We start from the raw sequence: 26,130 nt of genomic DNA on the forward strand, positions 1-26,130 counted from the left end.
TCTTTCCCCTCAGACTTTCACCCTGAAATTATATGTCATAACGTAACGTTCAATACAAAGAATATAGTTGGGTTATGAATCGTAATCATAAAGTAAATACCTGTGAACCTTACCTCCCAAATACAAACTAGAATACCAACATCTTGCATGTTTTACTTTATTGTTTTATTTCAATTACTTTTTAGTATATGATGTAATACATGAATATGTTTTTTAAAGTTATAGTTTGATAAGATTTATAACTTAAACACCAGTTTTCTAGCCCATTCCTACCCACCCCTTATTCACCATCTCCTTCATCCCCCTACTTCAGCTCTTCTAACTGCCCTTTTTAAAAATAAATGATAGCTTTATTGACATATAATTCACATACCATAAAGTTGACCCTTTTAAAATGTATAATTCAGTAGCTTTTAGTATACTGACAAGGTTGTGCAACCACCACCACTATCTAATTCCAGAACACTTTTTTTCTTTTTTTTTCCTTTCTGCTTTTTCTCCCCAATCCCCCCAGTATATAGTTGTATATTTTAGTTGTGGGTCCTTCTAGTTGTGGCATGTGGGACGCCGCCTCAACATGGCCCGATGAGCGGTGCCATATCTGCGCCCAGGATCGGAACCAGAGAAACCCTGGGCCGCCGTAGCAGAGTGCATGAACTTAACCACTCGGCCACGGGGCCGCCCCTCTCCAGAACATTTTCATCACCCCGAGAGAAAGCCTGTGCCCAGTCACGGCCTAGCCTCCCTCCCCCCAACCACTGGCAACCACTCATCTACTCTCTGGCTGTGAAACTGCCTACACCAGATATGTCATATAAATGGAATCAGATAATAGGTGGTCTCTTGCATCTGGCTTTTTTTCCTTTAAAAGGACGAAATTTTTTAAATGAATTTTTTCTGTTAAAAATTTACATGTTAATTGTAGAAAATGAAAATACTACAGCAAAGTAGGAATAAATTTTAAATATTTACCCAGAGATAACCATTGTTACTATTTGTATAAATTTCTTTTTACAGAATTGGAATCATACTTAACAGACTGTTTTGGAATCTGATTTTTATTTTTAAGGAAGATTAGCGTTGAGCTAACATCTGCTGCCAATCCTTCTCTTTTTGCTGAGGAAGACTGGCCCTGAGCTAACATTCGTGCCCACCTTCCTCTACTTTATATGTGGGACGCCTACCACAGCATGGTGTGCCAAGCGGTACCATGTCCGCACCCAGGATCTGAACCAGTGAACCCCAGGCTGCCGAAGAGGAAGGTGTGAGCTTAACTGCTGTACCACCCCGCCGGCCCCTGAAATCTGATTTCTGACTTAATGTACAATGCACATTTTTTCCAGTGCTTTTAAATATCTTTGCCCAAAGCATGACTTTTAAGGGCTTTATAATATTCCATTGTACACATCTACCATAATTTGGTTTCCTATTGTTAGAAACTTGTATCACTTCCAGTTCTTTTAAAATAATTTTACATAAATAAAACTATAATAAAGTTGCTTGAAATTATATCTTCATAGGCATCCATGTTATTTCCTTGAAATAAATACCTAGAAACACAATTTCTACGTTAAAGGGATACTCACTTGCCCTTTAATTTAGCAATGTATTGCTAAATTTCCCTTCCAAAAGGCAGTATTCATCTATACTCCCACCAAGGGAGTATAGAACAGAATTCTCATTTTGACCATTTCATCATTTAAAAAAATCTTCCAGTAGGGTAAGCAAAGAAATGGTATCTCATTTGTATTTCTTTGCATACAAGTGAGATGGAACAATTTTAACACTTAGTTTCAAAAACAATTTTAATATTTTTGGCTATTTATAACTATTTACAATGCTTGTTAGAGATTAAAAGAACATTTTAATTACATGGAGTTTAGTATATTGAGCTCAAGGATCTAAAGCCACAGATGGTCGCCAGAGCCTGTGGTACAGAGATTTTCATGACTCTGGGAAAGCAGGATGATCACTTTAATTCCCTCAGAGACAAGCGAGGAATCCAGGGGCCGCCGTGCAACGGTGTGAGGGCTTCAAGCGTAACCACTCTCCAGCTGGGACTCAGCAAGGACGTTACCATTGCTCTTTCTGCGCCTCAACTCCCACCCACAAGCCTGGAGCCCCATTCCCACTCAAATGAACCACGATCCGGATGTTCCACTCTCCAGGCTCAGCCCCAGACACCCAGCACCTCGCCCTCCGCCACCAGCCATGCAGGCCTGCGCTCTGTTCCTCCAGCACAGCAGGCTCCTTCTTGCCCAACCCCATGCGCTCACTGTTCCCTCCAGCTGGGATTCCTTCCACCCCGCCTCCACAGGGCTGCTCTTCCCGTCATTCTGGTCAGAGCACACACATCACTTACTCAGACAGGCCTTCCCGATCCAGAGCGCCCCCAGTCACCCTGCACCGGGAGTCCTGCTTCATTCTCTGCCCAGCCCTTGGGCCTATTCCTCTGCTCCTTCTCCTCTCTTTCTTTGTTGCCTGTGCCACTTTGTCGACTGTCTAGAACTGGTTGCTGAGCACAGTATCCAGCAGGTGTTCAGCATATATTTGTTGAGTGTATGTATGAATAAAATTAGTTCAGTGACCCCACCCAACCTTGGACTAAAACTAGTCCGGTCATTCCGTGATCAGCACTCACCCGCCTGTGTGTCTCAGCTCAGGGCTGGAAGTATGCCTACGATGTCCCCCAGAAACTGCCCTAAACCGAAGCTGCGGGGGCCCGTCCTGACGCTGCTGGCCTCAGCCTGAGGCAACACTGCTCCTAAGACACAGCAGCGTCAGTTCTTCACCACCGCTGTCTCTACAGCCTCAACCAGGGGCCCGTGAGGGCTCGGCACCTCTCTCCTCTGGCCAGGGCTTGCGAAGTAAAATGATAAGCCCCTCACACTTTGACGCAGCCGTCAAAATTAAAAGATAACGTGAATCATACTGCAATGCGACGGGATGATTCGGGAAGAAACAATCTTGTTGACAATTAAATTTTCTCACTAAATTACCTTACTGAAATTATCTTAGTAAAGGTAAGATGAAAAAGAGACAGTTAGACGATACTCATGCGCCAGTGACCACAGAGCGCCAGGAAGAGGAGCACTGGTCAGGAAGGGCAGAGGTCTCACTTGAGTTCAGACCCATGGAGGTTCCAGTCTTCGTCCGAACTCAGTTACTCTGTTCAGCTTCCCCAGAAGGAGGAAGACGCTCCCTGGGCTATTCAACTATTCACCACAATTTTCTGGTTTAATTTCTCTGGAATTAAGCCTTAACCATGAAGTATACTATGACAACAAAGCTTGTTAAAGGAAATAGCATTTACATCTAATATGTAGAATATGTGATAAGAAAATGAATATCTGGGGCCGGCCCTGTGGCCAAGTGGTTAAGTTCACCCTCTCCGCTTCCGCGGCCCAGGGCTTTGCTGGTTTGGATCCTGGGCACGGACATGGCACCGCTCATCAAGCCCTGCTGAGGTGACGTCCCACATGCCACAACTAGAAGGACTCACAACTAAAATATACAACTATGTACTAGGGGGCTTTGGGGAGAAAAAGGAAATAAATTTAAAAAAAAAAAAGAAAATGAATGTCCACTTAAGCAGTTAACGTACACTCAAGGCAAGAGCCTTGAGATAAATAACCCACCGCTCGCTCCCCATGTGTGCGGGGTAGGTTTTTGTTGTTTGTCAGAAGGCTCTAAAATCATCAGGCCCAGCCTTGTAGAAGGTTTGAAAGAAGCAGTACTTCCACCAAATCCAAATCCAACTATGGAACCTCATTCCCCACGGTGTCTGTGAACCAAATGGGAATTTCTAGCATTAAAGCTTTAGCGTGCTGAGGCCTGCAGACACCCAGGAAACGCCACGGGGGGCGCCCTGCAGTTTTGGAGTCCACGGTGATGAGTTTGGTGCTGCAGGGTCCTTTGCTGTTTCTCTCCCTGTCCAGATGATGCCCTCAGACCTCAGCTAGGCCCAGGACGGTCAGTTTGCTGCACCTTCTGCTTTCCCTTGGCTGAGGGACCATGGCCTGTACCACACTCTGATGAACGTGTGGAATTCGGCCCCAAATCTCTGCAAAGTCCTCATACTTCCCAAGAAGCACGACTAGGCGCAGCCACCCCACACTCTCACAGGCGGCACCTTGGCTGGGTTCCTATGGCCCTGCTGTGCCCTGGACTATGTGGCTGACACTGGTGATGCGGTCAAGGTCATAGTGCAAATTTATAAGGGTGATTTCTGCCAATACCCTGGGTGACCCTGGAAACGGATTCTGTCCCAGGGAAGAGCCAGCCCAGCTGACACCCTAAAATCTGAAACAGAGAATCCAGCCGAGCTCGCCAGGACTCTGACCTACCAAACAGTGAGCTGATCATAAGTGGATGTTGTTTAAGCTGCTAAATTTGTAGTTAATTTGCAGCAACAGAACTAATAGAGTGGAGTTCCTGGGGTCATAAGTTAACAGAGAGAATCCCATAGTTTCTTCCTTAGGGTCAGGTTATTTACTTTTCCTGGATGATAAACCAGTGCTGGTCTTTTCTTCTTCAGGCCATTAGTGTTTCCATTGTTCATGTCCATTGTGTTTCTAATTTTTTATAGCACGCAGGCTCTTGGCAACTTGAGATACAGAACCATAAAGGTTCTCTCAGGCACAGGTGTGACTGTTAGATCCAAGGCTCTCAATGCTGCCTGCACAGTAGAATCCCCTGGTGCCTGGGCCCCTGGGTGGGCGGTTTTGAGTCCCTGAGATCTAGAGTGGGGCCCAGGCACAGGTATTTTACAAAAGCTCCCTAGGTGATTGAACGTGCAGTCAGCACTGAGAACCGTGGCTGGGCGGAGAATTCTAAGACACCCCCATGATGTGGCCCCTGGTGTTTCTCCCATGATCGTGCTATGTTACATGGCAAAAGGGATTTGGCAGACGTAATTAAGCTTGCTAATGAATTGGTGCTAAGACAAGAAGAGTATCTGGGCGGGCCTAACCTCATCACCTGAGGTGTTTAAAGCAGAATTTTTACAGGCTGGAGGCAGAGGAGAAAGTCAGATTCAAAGTGCGAATTGGAGGGGGATGCGTCGCCGGGTTTGAAGTTGAAGGGGGCCAAGCTGAAAGGACCTGAGAGCTGCCTTCAGGTGCTGAGTGGGACCCCTGGCTCACACCCAGCAAGAAAATGGGAGCCTCAGTCTTACAAACACAAGGAACCCGCCTCCAACCGGAATGACCCTGAAGGCGGACTCTTCCTCGGAGCCTCGGGCAAGAACGCTGCCCAGCTGAGACCTGGATTTCAGCGTGTGGGACCCTGAGCTGGGAACCCAGCATGTGCTGCTGGACTTCTGACCTACAGGAACTCCATGCTCATAAACAGGTGGTGTTTCAAGTCACTGAGTCTGCGGTTACTTGTTACACAGCATAGAAAAGTAATACAGTGACTTTGAAAGCAATAAAAATACTTGGTCATTTCTAGCCAAACTATTTTCAAATCCTGTTTCCCGTAAGGTGAACCTTGGGTATCACTTTACATACTTCTTTCTTCCTACTACAATACTGCTCTAATGTTTTAATTTGACACTTGAAATCTGAGGCCTTTAAAACTTGCTAAAAGTTATGGATTCTAGCTTTTGAGAGGTAGATGAGATGCCGGTAATCCCCACCTATGCCCTCAACCAAATAAACCACTAGTGTCAGGTGATTCCTGTCCCAGGCACAGCAGGGCCCTAGGAACACAGCCAAGGTGCCACCTGCGGAGGCGTGGTATGGCCGCACTTAGTCATACTTCTTGGGAAGTACAAGGTCTTTGCAGAGATTTAGGGCCGAATGCCACACGTTTGAGGCTAGGGTCCCTCAGCCAAGGAAAGGAAGAAGGCGAAGCAAACGGACCTTCCTTGGCCTAGCTGAGGTCTGAGGGCGTCAGGACAGGGAGAGAAATGACAGAGGATCCTGTAGCACCAACCTTGTCACTGTCCACCCCAAAACTGCAGGGCGCCCCCCATGGCGTTTTCTGGGTAGGACCTCAGCACACTAAAGCTAGAAAGTCCTGGTTTCCTCGCTGGCTATCAGCTCCTTCTCATGTGCCCCCTCCACCTTCAAAACCACCAACAAACAGTGCATCAAGTCCTTCTTAGGCTTCACAGAAAACCTGCGCCTTTTAAATGGCTCAGGCTTTTAAAATTGCCTGTGTTCAGTCTACCTGAATAATCCCCCTTTTGCCATACATAGGAAGGAAACTATACAAGGACGAGGGTCACTGGAGGTCATTTTCAGAATTCAGCCCATCATGTCCACCACCTTGGCTTTCTGCCCCTTTAGAACCCGTACTGGTAACCACATTAGAGATGCAAACCTCTGTCATAACCCCAAAGAAGGAACTAAAAGCAGATTAAGAAAGGGAGTTGTGTTGGTTCCATGGGTCAGGTCCACCCCTGGCTTGGGATATAGCTAGCAGGCGTAACAAGCACCAAGCCTGGGGACTGAGAGTAATTTGCAGGGCCTTCCTGAAAGTCTGACTTTTTCCAAAAAAGATCCAAGGAAATCTGAGTTGAGCAGAACGTCTGGAAGAGTCTCCTCTGATGAGAGCCGTTTCAAGCTCCACAACGAGTGCTTGCTCACGTTCTTCCACTCGATCTCAATTCCACAGCTTCCTCAAGACACCAAAAAGCTGGACCTGGGCTCAGGAGTGGGCCCGGCCTGCTAGGTTAACTTTTCAGTGCTGCAACACTGGAGTGGCCACCTCATATTACTTACACTGCTACTGATGTAGTCACTAAAGTGATCAGCTCCTCTCTCTCACCTTCCCAAGCCTAGTACTTGGTATGAGATAAACCCTGGTGAAAACACAAACGTTCTCACCTTCTTCAGGTGAGGTGAGCCATGGCTCAAATGTCACCTCCCCAACCTTTGCATTGAAATCCACATATCCAACAGCCTCAGTCCTCCCTCCCTGCTTTATTTCTCCCATAGTACAGACCACCTTCTAATATAGTACACATTCTACTTTTTCATTGCAATTATTGCCACTCCCTTGAGAATATAAGTTCCATGAGAGCAGATATTTTGCCTGTTTCATTCACTGCTGATTTCCCAGCACCTGAAACATTACCTGGCACTAAATAGGCCCCTTGATAAAAATTCATTGAATTATCACGTGAAGAGTTTTGACTATCACACTATACTTTGATGGGGTAAAAAGAAAGTTATTTTAAGTCAAAATACACAAAGCTATTGCTTTTCAAAAGACCATGAGCCATCTGAGTTTTCTACAATTTACTTTTGGCTTCCTAGGTTGGAGAGAACAAGCTTTAGAGGCTTAAGAGGCGTCTCAGACAAGCAGGTCTAGACAGAGGGTATTTGTGGAAAGTCAATACATCAGACATATGATTTATATTTATCTCTCTCTAAATTTACAGGGATTTAACAATGAATGAAAAGTACTCTTTAGGCAAAATGAGTTTTTGGTTTCATCAATTGTAAGATGCTTTGAAAACTAGTTCAAGATCGTCACAAAACAAAACAAAATCACTACAGCAGGAAATATTCTTGCTCTTCGGACTGGAAATATCTTACTGTATAATTCTTCCTGCAATCTAATCACAACAACATTAATCTAAAAGGGCCAACTTCTTCAATTACAATTTTAATTGTCTTTTCACATCCATTCTAGCACTTCCCTCTCTCCATTTCCATCAGGTGGGGAAATGACAGTGCGGTCAACCATCAGTGACCACATGTGGCTCAGCCATTGTCAAGACTTCATTCCTGGCCGACTCCTCCTTTTAATCTTCAATTTTCTGTTACCATTCCTATTTCCTTTACCCTAAAACCTCCTGTAATCAGCCTTCTCTCCTTGACTTCTTGTTCTTTTCCATTTCCTCAGCAGTATGGCTGACATGCTGAGTATGTAGTTACTGAGATGGCCTTCCCTTTACGGGATGGTTTCAACTTTTAGAGTGGGATGAAGCAGAGGGTGGACAGAACAGCTAAAAGAAAACCCAATGGGTCAGAAGCAAGTCTGTACTGTGGGATCCTCTATTATTGGTCATTAACCTGACTAATTTTTCTTTTTCCTTTTTTAACAGAATATAAAAAGAAGGTAATGTCAAAGATACAAGACACTAATATCCTTGGGTCATTCTGATTTTAGAACACCTGACTGCGTTATTACAAAGAGAACCCCAGCTCTGCTTCTTAACTATCTGGGCTGGCTCTTGGCTGCGGCCCTGTTCCCCTACTTGTTTCTTTCTTTCTCTGTCTCCGCCACCCTCAAAAGTTTGAGGTTGGGAAAGGAGCATTGTGGTGCCAGCAGCTTCAGAACTTTCAGCAAAATGGGGTAAAGGTATGGGAAAGCTGGGCCTGAGTAAGGAGACTGGAGCGGGAGTTGGCAATTTTAGAGAGGGTGTCTATTTCATGGGAAAGGTAAAAAAAATCAAACTTCTAGAAGGAAACAGGAAAACATTGTCATGACCTTGGAATAGACAAAGATTCTTAAACAAGAACAAAATGCACTAACCATTAGAGAAAAGACTGATAGATTAGACTTAATTGAGTTTGTTCCACAAAAGCATAAAAACTGAAGCCACACTGGGAGAAGGTGTTTTTAATACATCTCTTTGACAGAGGACCTGTATCCAGAATATATAAGAACTCCTGAAAGCAGCAAGGAAAAGAAAGACAATCTGATTTTAAAAACAGTTGAAAAACCTGAGCAGGCGCCTCCCCAGAGAGACCATCCAGATGTTCCATTAGCACGTGAAGAGGCGTCAACCTCGTGAGCCAGCAGGGAAATGCAAATCACGCCTCAGTGAGCTACCGACACACTAAAACACACTTATCCACACGACCAGGAGTAAAAAGTCTGACAATACCGAGTGCCGATGAGAACACAGAGAACCAGGTCTCTGGTAAAGTGCTGGTGGGAGTAAACTGCAGGACTGCTTCAGGAACCTGGTGCTATCTGCTACACTGAACACAGGCTTACCCTACGCCCAGTAACTCCATTTCTAGGTGTAGATCCAGCAGGAATGTGTACATCCGTGTTCCAAGAGACATGTGCAAGAACATTCCAGCACTATGTATAAGAGCCCCAAACTGGAAATAACTCAAGTGTCCATCAACAATAGAATGGATACATAAATAATGGTGTGGTCATACAACAGATTACTAAATGGTAAAGAAAATGAACAAACTATAGCTACATGCAACATGGACAAATCTTACAAATACTGTGTGACAAAAGCCAGATGCAAATATTACAGGTTTTTATTCCATTGCTATAAAGCTCAAATGCAAGCAAAACTACCACGGCACATGGGGATGCACACTTTTATAGATACTGTAAGGAAAAGAAGTGAGGACGAGAGTTCTCTCTGGGAGTAGTGCGGGGCTATGATTCAAAGTCATATGAAAGGTCTGGGGGGACTGGTGACACTCTACAGAAGTGAGTAGTGACTGCATAGGTTTTCACTTCACGATACTTCATGAAACTATCATTTTTATATGTGGTGCACTTTTATCTTTGTGCATGATATTTCATAACAAAAAAGCTTAAACTTATATCAGGTATTACTTCCTCATCTAATCTTTACAGAAAACAAATACTGTCCAGGTAAACCGAAACTCTTAAACTAAACGCAAACAACTCTTAAAGTAACAGAAAGAAAAATTCTGAAGGCCCATCTACGTGGGGGCTTTATGCAAATTAGAAGAAGGCCCCTCTTTAGGAGGATGATTTAGCAAAAGCTGACTCCTTGGGTTGAAGCAGCCTGTTGGGTACACTGCTTAGGGGGTTTATGTCTCTTCTGAGCAGAGAAAAGGCACCCCTTCCAGGAGGAGATGCAGGCCTGCATTCAGGTACACGCTTTGCTGGATGAGTGCAAACTGGCTTCCCACTGGCCTCTTTGTCTGGGTGCCTTTGTGCTGTGCACAGATTGCAAACCCTACCTGGCAGCCCTGCCTAGGAGAACGGAAAGATGACAATTATACGCACGGGCCCACCTAAGCACTTGCACACACGCACACGTACAGGCACAGGACTACCACACACAGCTGGGTGGAAGGTGGCTGTCTGTCACTTACTGCATAACCTTCTGTCTTCTTCTGGCACCACTTCAGCAGAGCATTGCGCTTGGAGCCTCCATATTCCCGGGCCAAGGCAGCCAGAGGATCTCTTCTTTCCACACTAGTCAGAAAGAAGAGCACAGAGTAAAGAGCAGATGCTAAGTTTCAGAGCCCTCGAATAAACAAGAAATAAATAACTAGACTAGAAAAGCAAAAGTCTAGGTTTATTCAGTGAGATTCTGCAGAAACAACCAAATTAGTCACATTAACAATATATTTTTATTATGTCTTGTGGTATGAAAGAAATATTAAATTGTGCTACGTGGCTATCAGAAGTCCGGGGAGAGGTTTATTTATTTGTTTTTTTAATATCTGTTGCTCCATCCATCTAGCCTTTTATTTATTTACTTAAGTACAGTGTCATTTGAAATAAGAAATCTACAGAAAAAACACTCTACACGGTTCAATGCTACACCTGTATCTAAAAAACATATAAAAGGTAGATTGGAAGAGTGTATTATACCAGGCTGGCTGCTTACAGGGGTGATGGGAGCAGTGATGAGGGCAAAAATCAGTAAAAATAACTCAAAAGAGGGGCTTTGCACATTCCAAAAGTGATACCTATACTCTTCAGTTTGCGGTACATTAACCCAATTCTGAACACCTGATTAGCCAAAGTTGAAGTGATTTTACCAATTAATACCTTGGCATTCCAAGAGCAAGAGTTTACGTGCTCCATCCTCAATTTTCCATAGACGTCTCTGTGAATTTTTATGCTAGCTAAAATCAGCCAAACACTAAAACAGGAGTGAAGATCACACAGGTCCTTCCATGGTGAATTGTACCCCTGCGGCATATGGAGCAGCCCTCGGCTTCCCGACACCTCCCACAGGAGCGCAGGCACAGAGCGAGCGAAGGGCGGTGCAGCTTTGAGGCATCAGCTGCAGCAGGCGGCAGCCGAAGAGTAATAGGGTTCACTCCTACACGTGTGTCATCAGGGCACAGACATGAGGCTGTTCATGCAGCACTTTTTACAAGAGCAAAAATTAGAAACAACCAAATGTACATCATCAGGAAAACGGATAAACTGTGGCATATCCATACAATGGAATGCTATTATATAGCAAGAAAAACTAACAAATTATAGATGGATGTGATAATTTGAAAGAAGAGCAGGAACAATTTTGCACTTTAAAAAAAGAAAACAAAAGAACAAATATATAATATAATATGTTTCCATGAACAGGCACGCACAGTGTAACGACAAGTCAGTCAACAACGGACTGCACACATGGCTGTGGTCCCATAATCTCAGTGCCATCTAGCCCAGGTGCGTAGAAGGCTGTAGCACCTGGGTTTGAGTAAGTGCACTCTGTGATGTTCGCACAACAAAACTGCAGAACGACATTTCATAGAACGTATCCTCGTTGTTAAGCAACGTACGACTGTATACAAAATTTTAAATATGATGATTATATTTTTGGGGCTGCAAATGTATGTGATGAAACTGTAAAGAAAAGCAAAGAAAGGCATACATAAAATTCAGCACAGTGGTGACCCTGGAGGAGGACGGGGGTAATGCAAACGGAGGGGCTGGTAGGAAACTTCAAAGGTAATGATTTTCTTTTCCTTAAACTGGAAGGTGGGTATCCAGGCGAATCTTCATCGTGTTGTTACTCTTTATACCCTATACATATTTTATGATGATGATTATTTTGTCTCTACATAATATTTAATAAAAATATTTTTAAATGATTTTTAAAAGAGGAATAGGATGATTTAGACTTAAGCAATATGAATTAAGGTAGAGAGATTTTAAGAAAGAGTTCATACTTGAATTAACATTTTTCTTCCATAATTTGAAGATTGTGTTTCCTGTGTCTGGCAGACTTGTAAACTCAAGTCCATGATTCTCTGTGGTCAGAGCTGCTGTTAACTATGAAGCCACATTGACTTTGCCTGTGTTTACTATGTCTGCTCTTATTTCATCCCTCAGAGCCAAATTTCTAAGCCTGACGAATTATAGAATACTGAAATGAAGGCTTGGAAAAGAATTTCTATACAAATGGATGACTAAAACATTTACCAAATAGTTTTATTTAAGAAATAAAGTTGGGGGTCGGCCCAGTGGTGCAGTGGTTAAGTGCGCACGTTCATTTCTCAGCAGCCTGGGGTTTGCCAGTTCGGATCCCCGGCGCGGACATGGCACCACTTGGCACACCATGCTGTGGTAGGCGTCCCACATATAAAGTAGAGGAACATGGGCACGGATGTGAGCTCAGGGCCAGCCAGTCTTCCTCAGCAAAAAGAGGAGGACTGGCAGTAGTTAGCTCAGGGCTAATCTTCCTCAAAAAAAAAAAAAAGAAAAAAGAAATAAAGTTAACTAGATATGATGACCAAAAAGAAAAAAATTAAGAAGAGGATGAGAACTTCCAAAGTAGGTAATTTCTATCCTGTCTTGGTTTATCTCAATTACATGAATATAAAAATCAAATAAATTAATTACATGAATTTAAGCTTTCACTATGAAAGGCACACTATAAATAGCATATAAACATACACATGGCCTTTTTGTATGCATTTCTGGCAAAAAGAAATGAGCAATTTCATAATAGCACTAACCCTGGTCCTTAAAACTTGTTTTGATTATTTAAATCTCTGGCATATAAACAAGACTGATACGTATTATCTGGGGCCTTAAATTAAACCTCTGAAAAGATATGACTTCATCTATTTGGGTCCAAATATAGGCTACACCCAAAGATATTACAAGAGCTAACTTATTCAGACTTTTATAAAATACTTTTATAATAATACTCATAATGTAGTTATAATATTTCTTAAAAAGTCATTATTCCTAAAGCAGCTAATTCAGTACATTCATCCATCTACCTATACCTAAGTACTGAGTGAAATGCTATGTGTGTAGCACAACATAAGGGCTGAGAAAGACACCAAAGTGTAAGGTGAAGTATTTACTCTCCACTAAATTACACCCTGACCAGGGACAAAGGCATGCAAACCGTGCAACAGTGACTTAAATACCCAAACGAGTGTCAGAAACCAAAGGCAGAGAAAGGGGGTGTCGCTGTTACCAGGGTGGTTAGCTACAACCTCACAGAAGGTTTGACCCTGAAGGAGAAGTAGTATTTAGGAGTGTGAAAGGACAAAAGGAAGACAATTCAGGCCAGAACCTTGTAAGCAGTTAGAAATGCTTGCCTTATTTTGCAAAGGCAGGGAGTAAAATGGGCTTGGATGGAGTGAAGGGCTGGGACATCCTAGCAGGTGAGCTGTGGAAGGGCGAGGCTGTGGAGAAGCTAGAAGACCAGGATAAGGAGTACGGACCGAAGTGGGGACACAAGAGTCATGAGAGGTTTCTGAGAGGGTCTGCACAGGATGCACTCAGTGTTTTAGAAGACCGACCCAACATGGAGAAGCAGGGAAGTGAATGGACAGTGAGGAAGGAGTTGAAACAGGTTTGCTGTGGCTGGGTGACCAGGAGCACTGAAAAGGGAGGAGGTGGCAGAGGTATGAGAACGAAGGCAGGCCCTTACTGACCACCCCTGACAGTCTCTGTCCTCTCCCTCCCCTCTCCCACTCCATCAGTCCTCTTTAACCACTAATTTAGAAATGTCCCTCCAATCCTTTTTATACGCCACTGTTTACTGTACCACTACTCAAAATCAAAAACAAAAATCCCACAAATTAAGTGGTTCCCACTGCTTTACCAAAGTAAGTACAAACCTCTTACCACGTTGTGAATGAAGACCCCTCGCAATGTGGCTCAACCTGCCTTTCCAGCGGTGATATCCTAACCATCTCCCCACATCCCCAGCCAGTATGGATTGAGCGCTTGGTGAACGTAGGCCAGATCCCTGTCCTCATAAAGCCCACGGCCTCGTCTATCCACACGAAACCTCCCACTGGTCCCTGAACACTCTGCCACAGCTCCTCACCATGGCACCCTCAGGCTCCCCGCAGAAACACTTCCCCCCTCCCTCGACTTCCGGATCCAACTCAAGACCCAAGTAAGTACTCTGCTTCTACTTCTTTCCTCACAGCCCTTTTTCTCATTTGCTCAGTACTACTGTCCAGTGCCCTCTTCTCTGACTGGTTGGAGGCAGGTCCTGTGTCTTTATCATTTTCATGCAGGAAATATCTGTAGGAGTAAATCGACCAGAGGGGATAACACAAAAGGAAGAGTACGACGCTCCAGCCAGTGCCGCTCTGCTTTCTCACCGCCGAAAATGCGATACCTGAGTTTGCTTTGTGGTTTCAAGCCCCCAGTGGAAGCGCTCAGCAGTCTGGTGCTCGCGAAGCCCAGAGAAGGGGGTCTGCTCAGTGACTCGAGCGAGGGACTCTTACGGAGATAAGGGTCCGGTTTCAGGTCCTCAGCCCTTCCCTTTAGAAGATCTGTGTGAACAACAACATAATCACCTATTCCTGAAGAAGAGAATCTGGTCATCACACTTTGTTCTCAAGTACAATACAATTCTCGTTTTATTCTCAAGTACAAATATATAATAGATACAGATATATAGATATAGTTTCTGGATCAAGTAATAAAAAGGCAAAGAACGACATGGTATTTTCAAGAAAGGATTCTGCAGGCAGGACCGACTATATAATTCACAGGGACTAATGTCAAATTAGCCCCTTGTCCAAAAATTATTATGAATTTCAAGATGGCACCAGTACAGCATTGAACCATGGCCTGTCTGAGAGCCTTGTGCAGTTGCACAGGTCGCATGCCCACAAGCCAGCCCTGTTCCCAAGTAAAGCACTTCGTTTTAATGGATAAGCATCTGACAGAGAGAGCTGGGAAGAAGATGCCTAATGTGATGATCAGGTCACAAGTGGCAGCAGACAAAAAGCTGGGAACCAAGAATGATAACTATTTTACAAGAAAAAAAGCCACTCCAATCACAGGGCCTGGCTCACTAACAATAAGTAAAAATAATTCTTTTAAGGCTCCTCTCTGCTGTCATAGTAGTCTGAGCCGAAACAGGCTAAATCCTCCAGATGATATTTCTTAAAGGATTACCAAAATAAATAATGGGAGAAAATTTCCGAGATTGTCCAGTTTGTATTTACAGGAAATGGGAGCTCAGAGAATTAAGCGACTTGCTCAGTGCCACACAACAGGCCAGTCTCCAGGCCGAGGCCAGGGTCCCTTCCTATGACACCATAAACAGTCATGGAAGAAAACAATATTTGTACAGCTAATAGCCACCAATTATGGGTAGCAAAGCTGGGAGTGAGGCCAATTAGCTCGGAAGAGCGGAGAAAAACAGTGTTTACATCACTACAGAGAACAACAAAAACAGTGCATAAATCCCGTTTCTGCAGCTTCTGATGACCTCAATGTTGGCAAAGCTTGCCTGAAAGCAAGCCATTTTCACAGGGCAATCCTTTTTTGAGTAGTAAGTAGAATCATCTTGGTAGACACGTGCCAGGTGGGAGCACAGAGGGGGCGCTCACAACAAACTAGTTCCTGCAGGGGAACAGCTGCTGTGGGCTCAGCATCGGTATCTATCTTGTCAATTATAGGAATGGTTTCTCTACACGAAAGGAGATTTTAAAGCTGGAGGAACAGACACGAATACTATGACCAAAAGCCCACTTAGTACACTCAAAAACGGTTAAGATGGTAAATTTTATGTTACAGGTATTTTACCATAGTTTTGAAAAAAAAGCCTCGCCCAGGCACACAGCACTATGCATATCAAGCTATTCCCTATTTTACATGACAGAGCAAGTGTGGAGAAGTCAAATCAGGCAGGTTCTCAATACTCTGCTGTGACCTCCCCTCCGTTTCCTGTAAAGGGGCATGTGGTGTGCACAGGGCTAACGACCTGCTCTGCTGGACTCACTCACCCCGTTTCTTATTCTCCTGGCCTTAGACTATCCTCTGGTCTTTGGTCACCATTTCCTTCCTCCCGGAAGTCATTATTATGACTGGAAGCCCTATATAAACCTTTATCGCTTCTTTATGAAGCTGCTAATCAGAGCAATCACCAGCCTCATTACCAAAAGGCAACAAGGTGGAAAGAATCAGGAAAAATCCTATGCTGATCCCAGAGCTACTCAAAATCAGCGTGGCCACTGTAAGTCACTTCACAATTCTGGGGCCCGAATCTCTCACATGTAATCTTTAAATCCTTAATGTCCATGTTTACCTAAGTCTAAAACCCTTATTAACTCCATGAAAAAGAAAACTAAATTCAGAATGGAAAAAAATAAGGTGGTAAAGTGAAAGAATTTACAATCCAAGGGTGAAACTTATCTCACAGAAACAACTATTTTAGGAATAAACCTGACCATGTTTGACCATGATCTAAAAGAAGCACAGTGGGAATTCTTTTTATTCACACTGTTAGAGAAATGTTGTTTCATACAGTCAGGCATCGCTTAACAATGGGCGCACGTTCTGAGAAGTGTGTCGTCTGGCAATTTTGTTGTTGTGTGAAATCACAGAGTGGACTTACACTAAACCCGATGGAATAGCCTACCACGCACCTAGGCTACTTGGTACTAATCTTAGGGGACCACCATTGTATGTGCCGTCCATCGTTCACCAAAACATCACTGACTGAAATGTCATCATGCAGCCACGACTGAACTTAAAAACAAAGGATTTCTATCTATGTGATCCGGACTTTTGGCTTTCTCTCTTCCTACAGATATCAGTAAATCATTCATTTAGTGTTCTCTTTATCTTTTTTGTCTCCTCATGACAGTGGACACATATATATAAATTTCTACGGTATATATCCTGGACAACTTTAACATTCTGCTCACGGCTCTCTGTTCTGGCACGTGAACTGATCTGGAAGAAGACAGCAGGTAAGGTGACAACAGTCGACACTCCTACAGCGCTCACCCCACACGGGGCCGTGTCCACTCAGCCCCTGATGCAATCCTATGAGGTAGACAGCATTATTTCCGTTTTACAGACGAGGGCAACAGGGCAGAGAGGTGCAATAACTGGGCCAAAGCGGGACTGCAGGTGGCAGCGCCAAGACTCAGACTCGAGCAGTCCCGCTCCTCAGACTCCCCCCTAACTGCCACTTCACATCGGCCATCAGCGTGGGAGCGCAGCAGGAGTGAAAACGTGACCCTGTGAGGACTGCGGACTACAACCACCGCTTCGCCATCAGGATGTGAATTTAAAAAAAATATACAGTGTAATAACAGGAAGATGATCACACTCAAAGACCAAGACATCTCAAAGGAGGCATGTTTTGAGAATTCTGGAAGCAAGAGATTTTCAGAATCAGATAAGATTTTTTCTTAAAATAGTTACTTTGAAAGATTATACAATATTCTCTTGAGATTCAGTAAAAAACAAAGAAAAAAGCCCCAAAGTTCAACATTTCTCTGGAACGTGAGCACACTGAGAAGTGCAGCTTGCAGGAAGTTAGGGTCTGATATCCACAACACATACACTTAGAGCCTGAAATTGTTTGGAATAAACGCCAATGATTGTTTTTCTAACCTCAGTTTCACGCAAAGAAAAGAAGAAAAGTTAACCCCACAAAGAAATAAGTCAAAAGTACTTCATGTTGAAGGTAATTTACCTGAGAGGGGAAGGTCTGGAAGATCCAGGCGTTGCGTCCCTCCTTTGCTGGCTGGCCGGACACTGCTGTACGCTGAATGCCTCTAAGAAACCAAAGGGCAAAGCGGTGCAGGTGAACTTGTGACACCAGGAGGAGCATGAGGAAGGTGCGTGCCTGCCTGTCTGTACAACGCTTCTCAAGCTCATGAGAATCACCAGGGGGACTTTTTTTTCTTTTTTTAAGATTTTCTTTTTTCCTTTTTATCCCCAAAGCCCCCCCGGGACATAGTTGTATATTCTTAGTTGTGGGTCCTTCCAGTTGTGGCATGTGGGACACTGCCTCAGCGTGGCTTGATGAGCGGTACCATGTCTGTGGCCAGGATTTGAACCAATGAAACACTGGGCCGCCTGCAGTGGAGCGCGCAAACTTAACCACTTGGCCACAGGGCCGGCCCCCAGGGGGACTTTTTAAAACAACTTTTTTTTCCTGCTTTTTCTCCTCAAATCCCCCCAGTACACAGTTGCATATTTTAGTTGCGGGTCCTTCGAGTTGTGGCATGTGGGACACTGCCTCAGCGTGACCTGACGATCAGTGCCATGTCCACGGCCAGGATCAGAACTGGTGAAACCCTGGGCTGCTGAAGCAGAGCGTGTGAATTTAACCACTCAACCATGGGGCTGGCCCCTAAAACAATTTATTTATTTGAATAGGTAATAAATGCAATTGACATGATCTTCAAAAGGAATAGAGAGGATACATAGTGAAAAGAAAGTCTCCCTTTCACTTCCATCACCCAGTACTTTTCCCTGGGGGTAATCATCATTAATCAGCTTTGTGAATATCTTCCTGGAATATTCTATGTATGTTCAAGGATGTGTGTAAAAACTACTGCTTTTTAATGGCCAAGAGGCATGTGAAAAGATGCTCAACATCACTAATTATCATGGAAATGCAAATCAAAACTACAAAACGAGCTATCACCTCGCATCTGTTAGGATGATCACTATTAAAAAAAAACAACAGACAATAACAAGTGTTGACAAGGACGTGGAAAAACTGGAACCCTTGTGCACTGTGGGCGGGAATGTAAAATGATACAGCTGCTATGAAAAATAATAGGGAGGCTCCTCAAAAAATTAAAAATAGATCTACCATACGATCCAGCAGTCCTACTTCTGGGTATTTATTCAAAAGAACTGAAATCAGGATCTTAAGGAGATATTTGCACACCCACATTCATTGTAGCATTATTCACAACAGCCAAGAGGTGGAAACAAACTAAATGTCCCCCAACAGATGCCTGGATAAAGAAAATGTATATTTACACACAAAGCAATATTATTCAGCCCTAAAAGAGAAGGCAGTCCTGTCACATGCTACAACACGGGTGAACCTGGAGGACAGTACTGTCGTGCGGGCAGTGATCGCACCTGTGGCGGGCTGGTTCTAAAGCTCATCCTAGGTCCTGACAGAAGTGCTCGTCCTAGGCAAGCACTTAGAGAAAGACTTCCTGATTCTGGCAGAAATAGAAGTTCCTCTAACAGGCCAACTTTGAGGTGTTCTGGGAACCTTTCTTGGAAGCTCAGTACAGACTAGAACCTTCGCCTCGAGCCTTCCCTGTGTTAAATTTCTTTCTGCTTAACTAGCTAGAATGATTTCTGACATCTGCAAATTAATCATGACACACTCTCATACAGAAACAGTCCCTTAAGTGGACAAAAATTTGTAGAAGGAATTTGACTGCATTGTTTTTATAATAAGTTTAATCCAAAACCACCTAAATTCCCATCAATAAAGGACTGATTCAGTAAGTCACGGCATCCTACGCAGCCTTTCAAATGAATGAACTACTTCTCCAAATACTGACATTTAAAGATGCCTCTGATATACTCCTCCACTCATTCAACAAATATGCACTGAGCTTCTACTATGATATGACTATGTGCTGGCCACTGTTCTGGACGAGATAAAACAGCAAGCAAAATAGATAAAAACCCCACCCTCAGGGGCTGGCCCCGTGGCCGAGTGGTTAAGTTCGTGCGCTCTGCTGCAGGCGGCCCAGTGTTTCGTTGGTTCGAATCCTGGGCGCGGACATGGCACTGCTCATCAGACCACGCTGAGGCAGCGTCCCACATACCACAACTAGAAGGACCCACAACAAAGAATATACAACTATGTACCCGGGGGGCATTGGGGAGAAAAAGGAAAAAAATAAAATCTTTAAAAAAAAAAAAAACCCCACCCTCAGGGATTACATTCCAAAGACAAAGCAAAACGAGCCAGTGTCTGAATAATGTGTAGTACAATCCAATTTATAAAACTTTCTCACCCTCCCTAAACACACATTATGCTAAAGAGAAACTTCTAGAAGGATACACAACAAGCCATAGAGAGACGTTACTTCTGGGACTAGGAAGCAAGGGAGATTTTCAACTTTTTTCCCTTTACACTGAAATTTTTGGGAAAACATAGTTTTTATTTTTTATTTATTTTTTTTTGAGGAAGATTAGCCCTGAGCTAACATCTGCTGCCAATCCTCCTCTTTTTGCTGAGGAAGACTGGCCCTGAGCTAACATCCGTGCCCATTTTCCTCTACTTTCTATGTGGGACGCGTGCCACAGCATGGCTTGACAGGCAGTGTGTAGGTCCGCACCCAGGATCTGAACTGGTAAACCCCAGGCCACCAAAGTGGAACGTGTGAACTTAACTGCTGCACCATTGGGCCGGCCCCCAGATACTTTTAAAATAAGCACAAGAGTAAAAAATTGGAAATAATCTAAAAGTCAACCATCAGTAGAATAGATAACCTGTGGTATATTTACACAAAGGAACACTGTACAGCAATGAAAAAGAACAAACTCCTGCAACAACATGAGTGACTCTCACAGATCTAATGTTGAGAAAAACAATCTAGTCACAAAAGAAAAGATATTATATGATTCTACTTACATGAAGTCCAAGACTACACAAAACTAATCTCTGCTGACAGGTCAGAATCCTGGTTACTTCTAAGGGGCTACTGACTGGTGGTGGCATGAGGGGGCCTTCTGAGGTGATGGAGATGCTTATTTTGGGGTTTGTTACATGGGTGCATCCATATGGAAACATTTAAGCTGCATTATATATTAAAGAGTTGTGCACTTTACACGAATGACAGCCAGCGGTGTGCTGTAGCTGATGCCTACCTGCTCATAAGGGCCAGCTGGTAAATGATCAGGAATTTTACAAGCTAGCTGTTAAACACAGCTGTTAGTAAAATTAAACTCAATTAAAAGCAAAAGCAACAAATACTCAAAACTCATTGCTTCTTACTCATTTTACTATTGAGGTTATCTACGCCTCCTGTGTCTGTATTGTAGAAATACTACACAGTGCACAGCTCTTCTCCACTCCACGTCCACTGACGTCACACAGACGGCTGGATACTGGCAATGATGGGAATATTTACAGCACAGAAATTGGCAAACACCACCAAATGGGGTTACCAGAGCCAGTTGTTAAACATTTACCAGCAAACTAGTGTTTATAGCTCAACAAAGATAAGTAAAAATGAAGCATGACCTATTTCAGTTTTATTAAACTTGATGATTATCATAAAATAAATAGTAGTTTTATTTGCTTTTTCATATAAGGTGGTGGAAGACCCCTTCAAGGACAAAAAAGCGAAAAAAAAACTTAAAAGATCCCAAACAATATACATAGCTACTAAGGATACCAAAAAACGGTACTTGTTAATAACAACATCAATCTCAGCTTGGCAAGCAGCATGCTGAATGCTATCAATCACATCAAAAGCCCTGGTCTTAGAAAATGCCAAGAAGCTTTGGTCTAAAATCTTCAGAAGATATCACAGGTGACATAGGTTGCATTCAGTGAACTCTAAGAACTTATAAATTGTTAACATTCTCTCTCTCCGGGGCATTTTTCAAAAACAATTCTTTGAGAAAAAGATCTAGTTTAATGTCCATTTCTAGTAAAGATTACAGCCTTTAACTGAAAATTTCAAGTGTCATCTTGTAGAAAACAAAGAGCGAGCTATTAACCAATTTTATGAAGTTTACAGTGTCTCTCTCAGACCTTTATCAGGCACCCAAAGTGTAATTTTAATGAAAATTTCATTATTATTATTTTAGGCTTATTAAAAACGATGTTCAATGTGCCTCAAAAGATAAATCAATTGGTTTCCACTCCTCTTTTGTTGCTTAGGTATAAGACACCATCATGATAGCACGCGGCACTGACCACCCCCACACATGCAAGGCTCTTCCCATACCTGCATTGGAGAGACGGCAGCGGCTGGCGCAGTCCTCACCGGTATTCCACTTAGGGGACTTCTAGGGGTCTTATGGACAGAAATATTCTGCCCAGCTCCACCTGCCGAGAAAAGAGATGGGAACATCTATATGTTGTTCCTGTTCAAAATAGCAAATCATAGTTCCTGATTTGTTACTATTTTGGTCACTAAAGAGACATCTCATGACACTTGTAAGGTAGCACATTTCCTCTTTTAGCCTGTACTCCTCTGGACTAGTGCTGAACTGGGGAATGAGAGGGAAGGAGCTAACTAAATGGGGGTTGGTCTTAAACGTAAGACACACGAGGAAAAAGAAAATGTATATGTAATGAGGCACCGAAGGCAAGAAGGAACAGGAAAATTCTTGCACAAACCATTATTGTTAACTGACGTCCCATCTTTATAGCCTAAATGTAGTCACTGGGCTTTCATATCTTTCCGTATTTGTAGTCTGATCTTAAGCTAATTTAGTTGCAAACTATTTTAGCAGGCAACCAGCTACATTTTAGCTAGGACTCCAGTCTTCCAAAACAACAGGCATATTTGTTGCAGTCAAGGGAAGAAATATATTGTTATTTTGGACAGGTGTACAATTTGGTTTCTTCTGTTTATTTATATATGTAGAGTACAGATATGCATTTTTCTCATATATATAAGTAACAGTGAATAGAGGTGACTTGTGAGTCAGCCAGACATTTCCAGAAAAAGACAGGAATGTACCAAGATCAAGAATGGCAGATTAGCACAGTTGGTCACACACAAGACCAGGCGGAGAAAGTCTAAGAGCATGCTGCGAGATGTGGAAGGCCAGAGGTACCAACCAGAGAGCTGGATGCAGAGTCACTGCCTCGTTTCCTAGGAGATGAAGCCTCTGGTTGACCCTACTACTTCTCATGAGAACGTAAGAAGGCAGACAGCAGTGACTTGAATTTAATGGACATAGAGGCAGAAAAGGAAGATGGCAAAGCAGGAATTGAAAGTGAGGAACAGGTGGAGAGACAGAGGAGACTGACTCACACACGAGCCAGACTCCCCAGCGTCGTCTCGTTGGAGCTTGAACCAGGCTGCAGCAAGTCTTCTCTATGCGGTGGCTGCATGTGGAACGATCTACAAAGAGCCCTCCTGGTTGCTGCAACTTGGGGCTAGTGTGGAGTAGAGACAGGTTTGATATATGGGGACACGGTTTAAAATTGAGTTTTGCTTATGAAACAAAATGATTCAATACCTGGGCGTCCCAAGTCAAACGACTTGATAAGGGACTTCACAGTGGTAGCAGACTCCGAAGGTGTTGGAGGTGTTCTGTCCACGCAGACACCACGCCAGCGGCCAGGAGCATCGACCTCGCAGGGCTCTGACTCTTCATTCACAGGTCTGCACGGTAAAGAGCACACCACGTTGAAAAGGTGGAGGATGCTTCCATGGGGAAAAGACATAGATGGAAACAACCGCCGTGCAGAAAATAAACAAATCTGGAAGGAGAATCCCAAATTTAAAATCCTGTTTTCTGCATCAGCTTCGCATCTTTAGGAAATAAGGTAGTAACTGTTCTTGATTTTTATCAGAGATGTTTTCTTGGAAATGGCCAGAAATAGTATTTTTATATGTAGAGTGATTTGACGTTAGCGCTAAATAAAATGGACATGAGTCTACTCTGCAAACTGTAAAAAAACAATACAAATGTCACTTATGAATATTTGGCTTACTGTCAATGGTGGATACAGTGCACTGGCTTGTCAATGTGTATTCCACCCCTACATGGCACACAGAGGGTGGAAGGACGACATCTCAGGACTTCCTTGCACCTAAGATTTCAGATGTGATTTGGGTTCCATCAATCAGGACGGGTTCCATCAATCAGGACGTGGGCAAGACTTGGCGTGAGACCAACTGGGGGAGAGAGGCAGGGCACAGGGTGTCCACTGTGTTGAGACAGACTGTAGCAGAGGCAGGATGCTTCCGCTGTTGGTAACTGTGGTGGTAGCTTTCCAACTGGGCAGGCAGCCTCCTGACTTTAGGGCTCCCGTTCACGGCAGAGGCAGCAGCTCCCCTGGTAGCCCAGCTCTGTGTTGGGACTTTGGGAGTTGTTCCTGGAAGCTCAGCCTGGAGTCTGTTTCTTCACCCTCTCAACAATCCTGCAAGCCATTTAATACCTTTCTGCTAAACCAGCTAGACTGCAATCCATTATGTACAACAGAATCCTGCTTCATTCACTGCTTACCCTCCAAGAGTGAGAATAGTTGAGAGTACTCTAGAATAACACTGCAATTCTGCATGAGGCGAAGCTCCTACTCTCACCCAAACTTCCCTGGTTAAGTTCTTACTGTGGTTTCTAAATTCCAGCACAGACTCATAGAAGCGTCTTTTAAAGACAGATCATCTGATTCAATTCTCTCAAGCATGGCTTCCTCATCTGGGGGACTTTAGCATGTCATTTAATCTCCCTGTGAATGAGCCAAGACAAGATCTCTCAATCTTCTGATTTCTAAATTACTGCTCTTTTTATTATATCAAATTGCCACAGCTGTTTTGCAAGAAGATGACTAACTTATGAGAATGGCTTAAACAGAATAGTTCTGGCATATGTTTTAATAAGGTCAGCGGAAGTTTAAAATATTTATTTACTGATCTTTTTGAAATCAATCTAGCTACTTATAAGCTTCTGCAGTTGAATTTACTTGTCCTTAATTCTCAAAGCTTTCTTCTGTTGCTCTGTAATCAACGTGAATAGAACAAATTTAAGTGAACCAGAACTTAAAACACTGAAATCACATTGCACTACACTATTGTCTCCACAGGCCCTTCTTTCGAGTGAAAAAAAAAAAAAATCAGTAAACTGATGACTTCTTTGGAAGACAGTATCAGGCATTTCAGAAACTGGTAGGGGGATGGGTTTAAAAATTGTTTTTTAATTGAATGGGGTTGATTTTTGTATTTTCCCCATTGTGTTACACAGTCTAAAATCAGGTGGTAAATAAGCAGAAAAAGAATAAAGTCAGGGTAGGTACAAGCAGAGAAAGAAAATCTACTTCTGTCCCAGCCATTCTCAGGAGGTCAGAAACAAAGTGAAGCACCTTCTTACCAGTCCATTTAAATGACTTGCTACCAAAGGGCCTTGTAGAGACTCAGGGCACCCCTGAAAGGAAGATTTTTTTTTTTTTTTTTTTTTTTATTAAGATTTTATTTTTTCATTTTTCTCCCCAAAGCCCCCTGGTACATAGTTGTGTATTCTTCGTTGTGGGTTCTTCTAGTTGTGGCATGTGGGACGCTGCCTCAGCGTGGTCTGACGAGCAGTGCCATGTCCGCGCCCAGGATTCGAACTAACGAAACACTGGGCCGCCTGCAGCGGAGCGCGCAAACTTAACCACTCGGCCACGGGGCCAGCCCCCAAGGAAGATCATTTTTAAAAATTCATTTCCATTTCATTCCTTGATGATTTAATAAGAATAAAACGGAGAATCCTACATTCCGCTAAGGTATTCCCTTCAGTTGTCTAAGTTTCTCTGTGATTCAACATGTCAAATGATAATTAGGAAGACTCATTTAGACTCCACAAGGAAAGAGCAGGGGTTCAAGGACCCATTCCCGGCACTCCTGCCTTCAGATGTCCACAGACCGTATTTCAAACGATCAGTCTGGCTGGCTAGAACAATAAGAGTCAGTACGAGAAAACCCTGCAAGTTGTTTGAGTGGGGAAGCTGTTGCACTAAACACTCACCGTGTTATACAACTCTGTGTGTGTGTGTGTGTGTGTGTGTGTGTGCGCGCCGCGCCACCGCACGTGCAGGGATTCACAAAATAAAGTCTGAACTGAAGAACCAAAGAAAACAGTTACTAAGAACAGTACTGGTTTTATTAGTACTTTAATCGTAAATAGGCTTGAAATTCCTTATACTAGCCTGTCTTAGAATTCTTTGGGATTAACCAGGAACAACCCTAGCAAAAAAGGAAGTATTACATTTCCCCTGTTCCAAGGAAGAATAAGAACTCTGTATTCTATAAAGCATATTAAGACTATTAAAGCATATAGCCAGGTGTACTGCAGCAAATTCACTAAATGAAGGGAAAACTGCATGGTACCACTCTTGGTTAAACATCTGTTCAAGGCCAGCTACTGTCTCCCAAGACAGATATTAGATTCTAAGGTCAATTTGTAAAATAAAAATCATACATATAGTCAAATGAGCCTTGAAAATCCCTCAAATAACCCAAAAACACAGCATGGTTTGTAAATACAACTCTA

At 43.3% G+C, this 26,130-nt stretch overlaps 1 protein-coding gene across 10 annotated transcripts in view; it reads right to left on the reverse strand.

The window, feature by feature from the left end:
- Positions 1-26,130, reverse strand: part of SPECC1 (sperm antigen with calponin homology and coiled-coil domains 1) — a 283,955-nt gene that overhangs the window by 45,325 nt on the left and 212,500 nt on the right. For 8 of the 10 annotated variants that reach the window (XM_070563540.1, XM_070563547.1, XM_070563542.1 and 5 more), the window contains 5 exons: positions 23,116-23,261; positions 21,870-21,970; positions 17,618-17,699; positions 14,294-14,450; positions 10,056-10,158 (listed from right to left, as the gene is read on the reverse strand). In XM_070563540.1, coding sequence (XP_070419641.1) covers positions 10,056-10,158; positions 14,294-14,450; positions 17,618-17,699; positions 21,870-21,970; positions 23,116-23,261 — 589 coding nt within the window. Of the gene's footprint in view, positions 1-10,055; positions 10,159-14,293; positions 14,451-17,617; positions 17,700-21,869; positions 21,971-22,907; positions 23,033-23,115; positions 23,262-26,130 lie in introns of all 10 variants that reach the window. The other 2 variants (XR_011523688.1, XR_011523689.1) reach the window with 1 other exon arrangement.

Source organism: Equus przewalskii, chromosome 10 (genome assembly GCF_037783145.1).
Source record: "Equus przewalskii isolate Varuska chromosome 10, EquPr2, whole genome shotgun sequence".
Taxonomy (NCBI): Eukaryota; Metazoa; Chordata; class Mammalia; order Perissodactyla; family Equidae; genus Equus; species Equus przewalskii.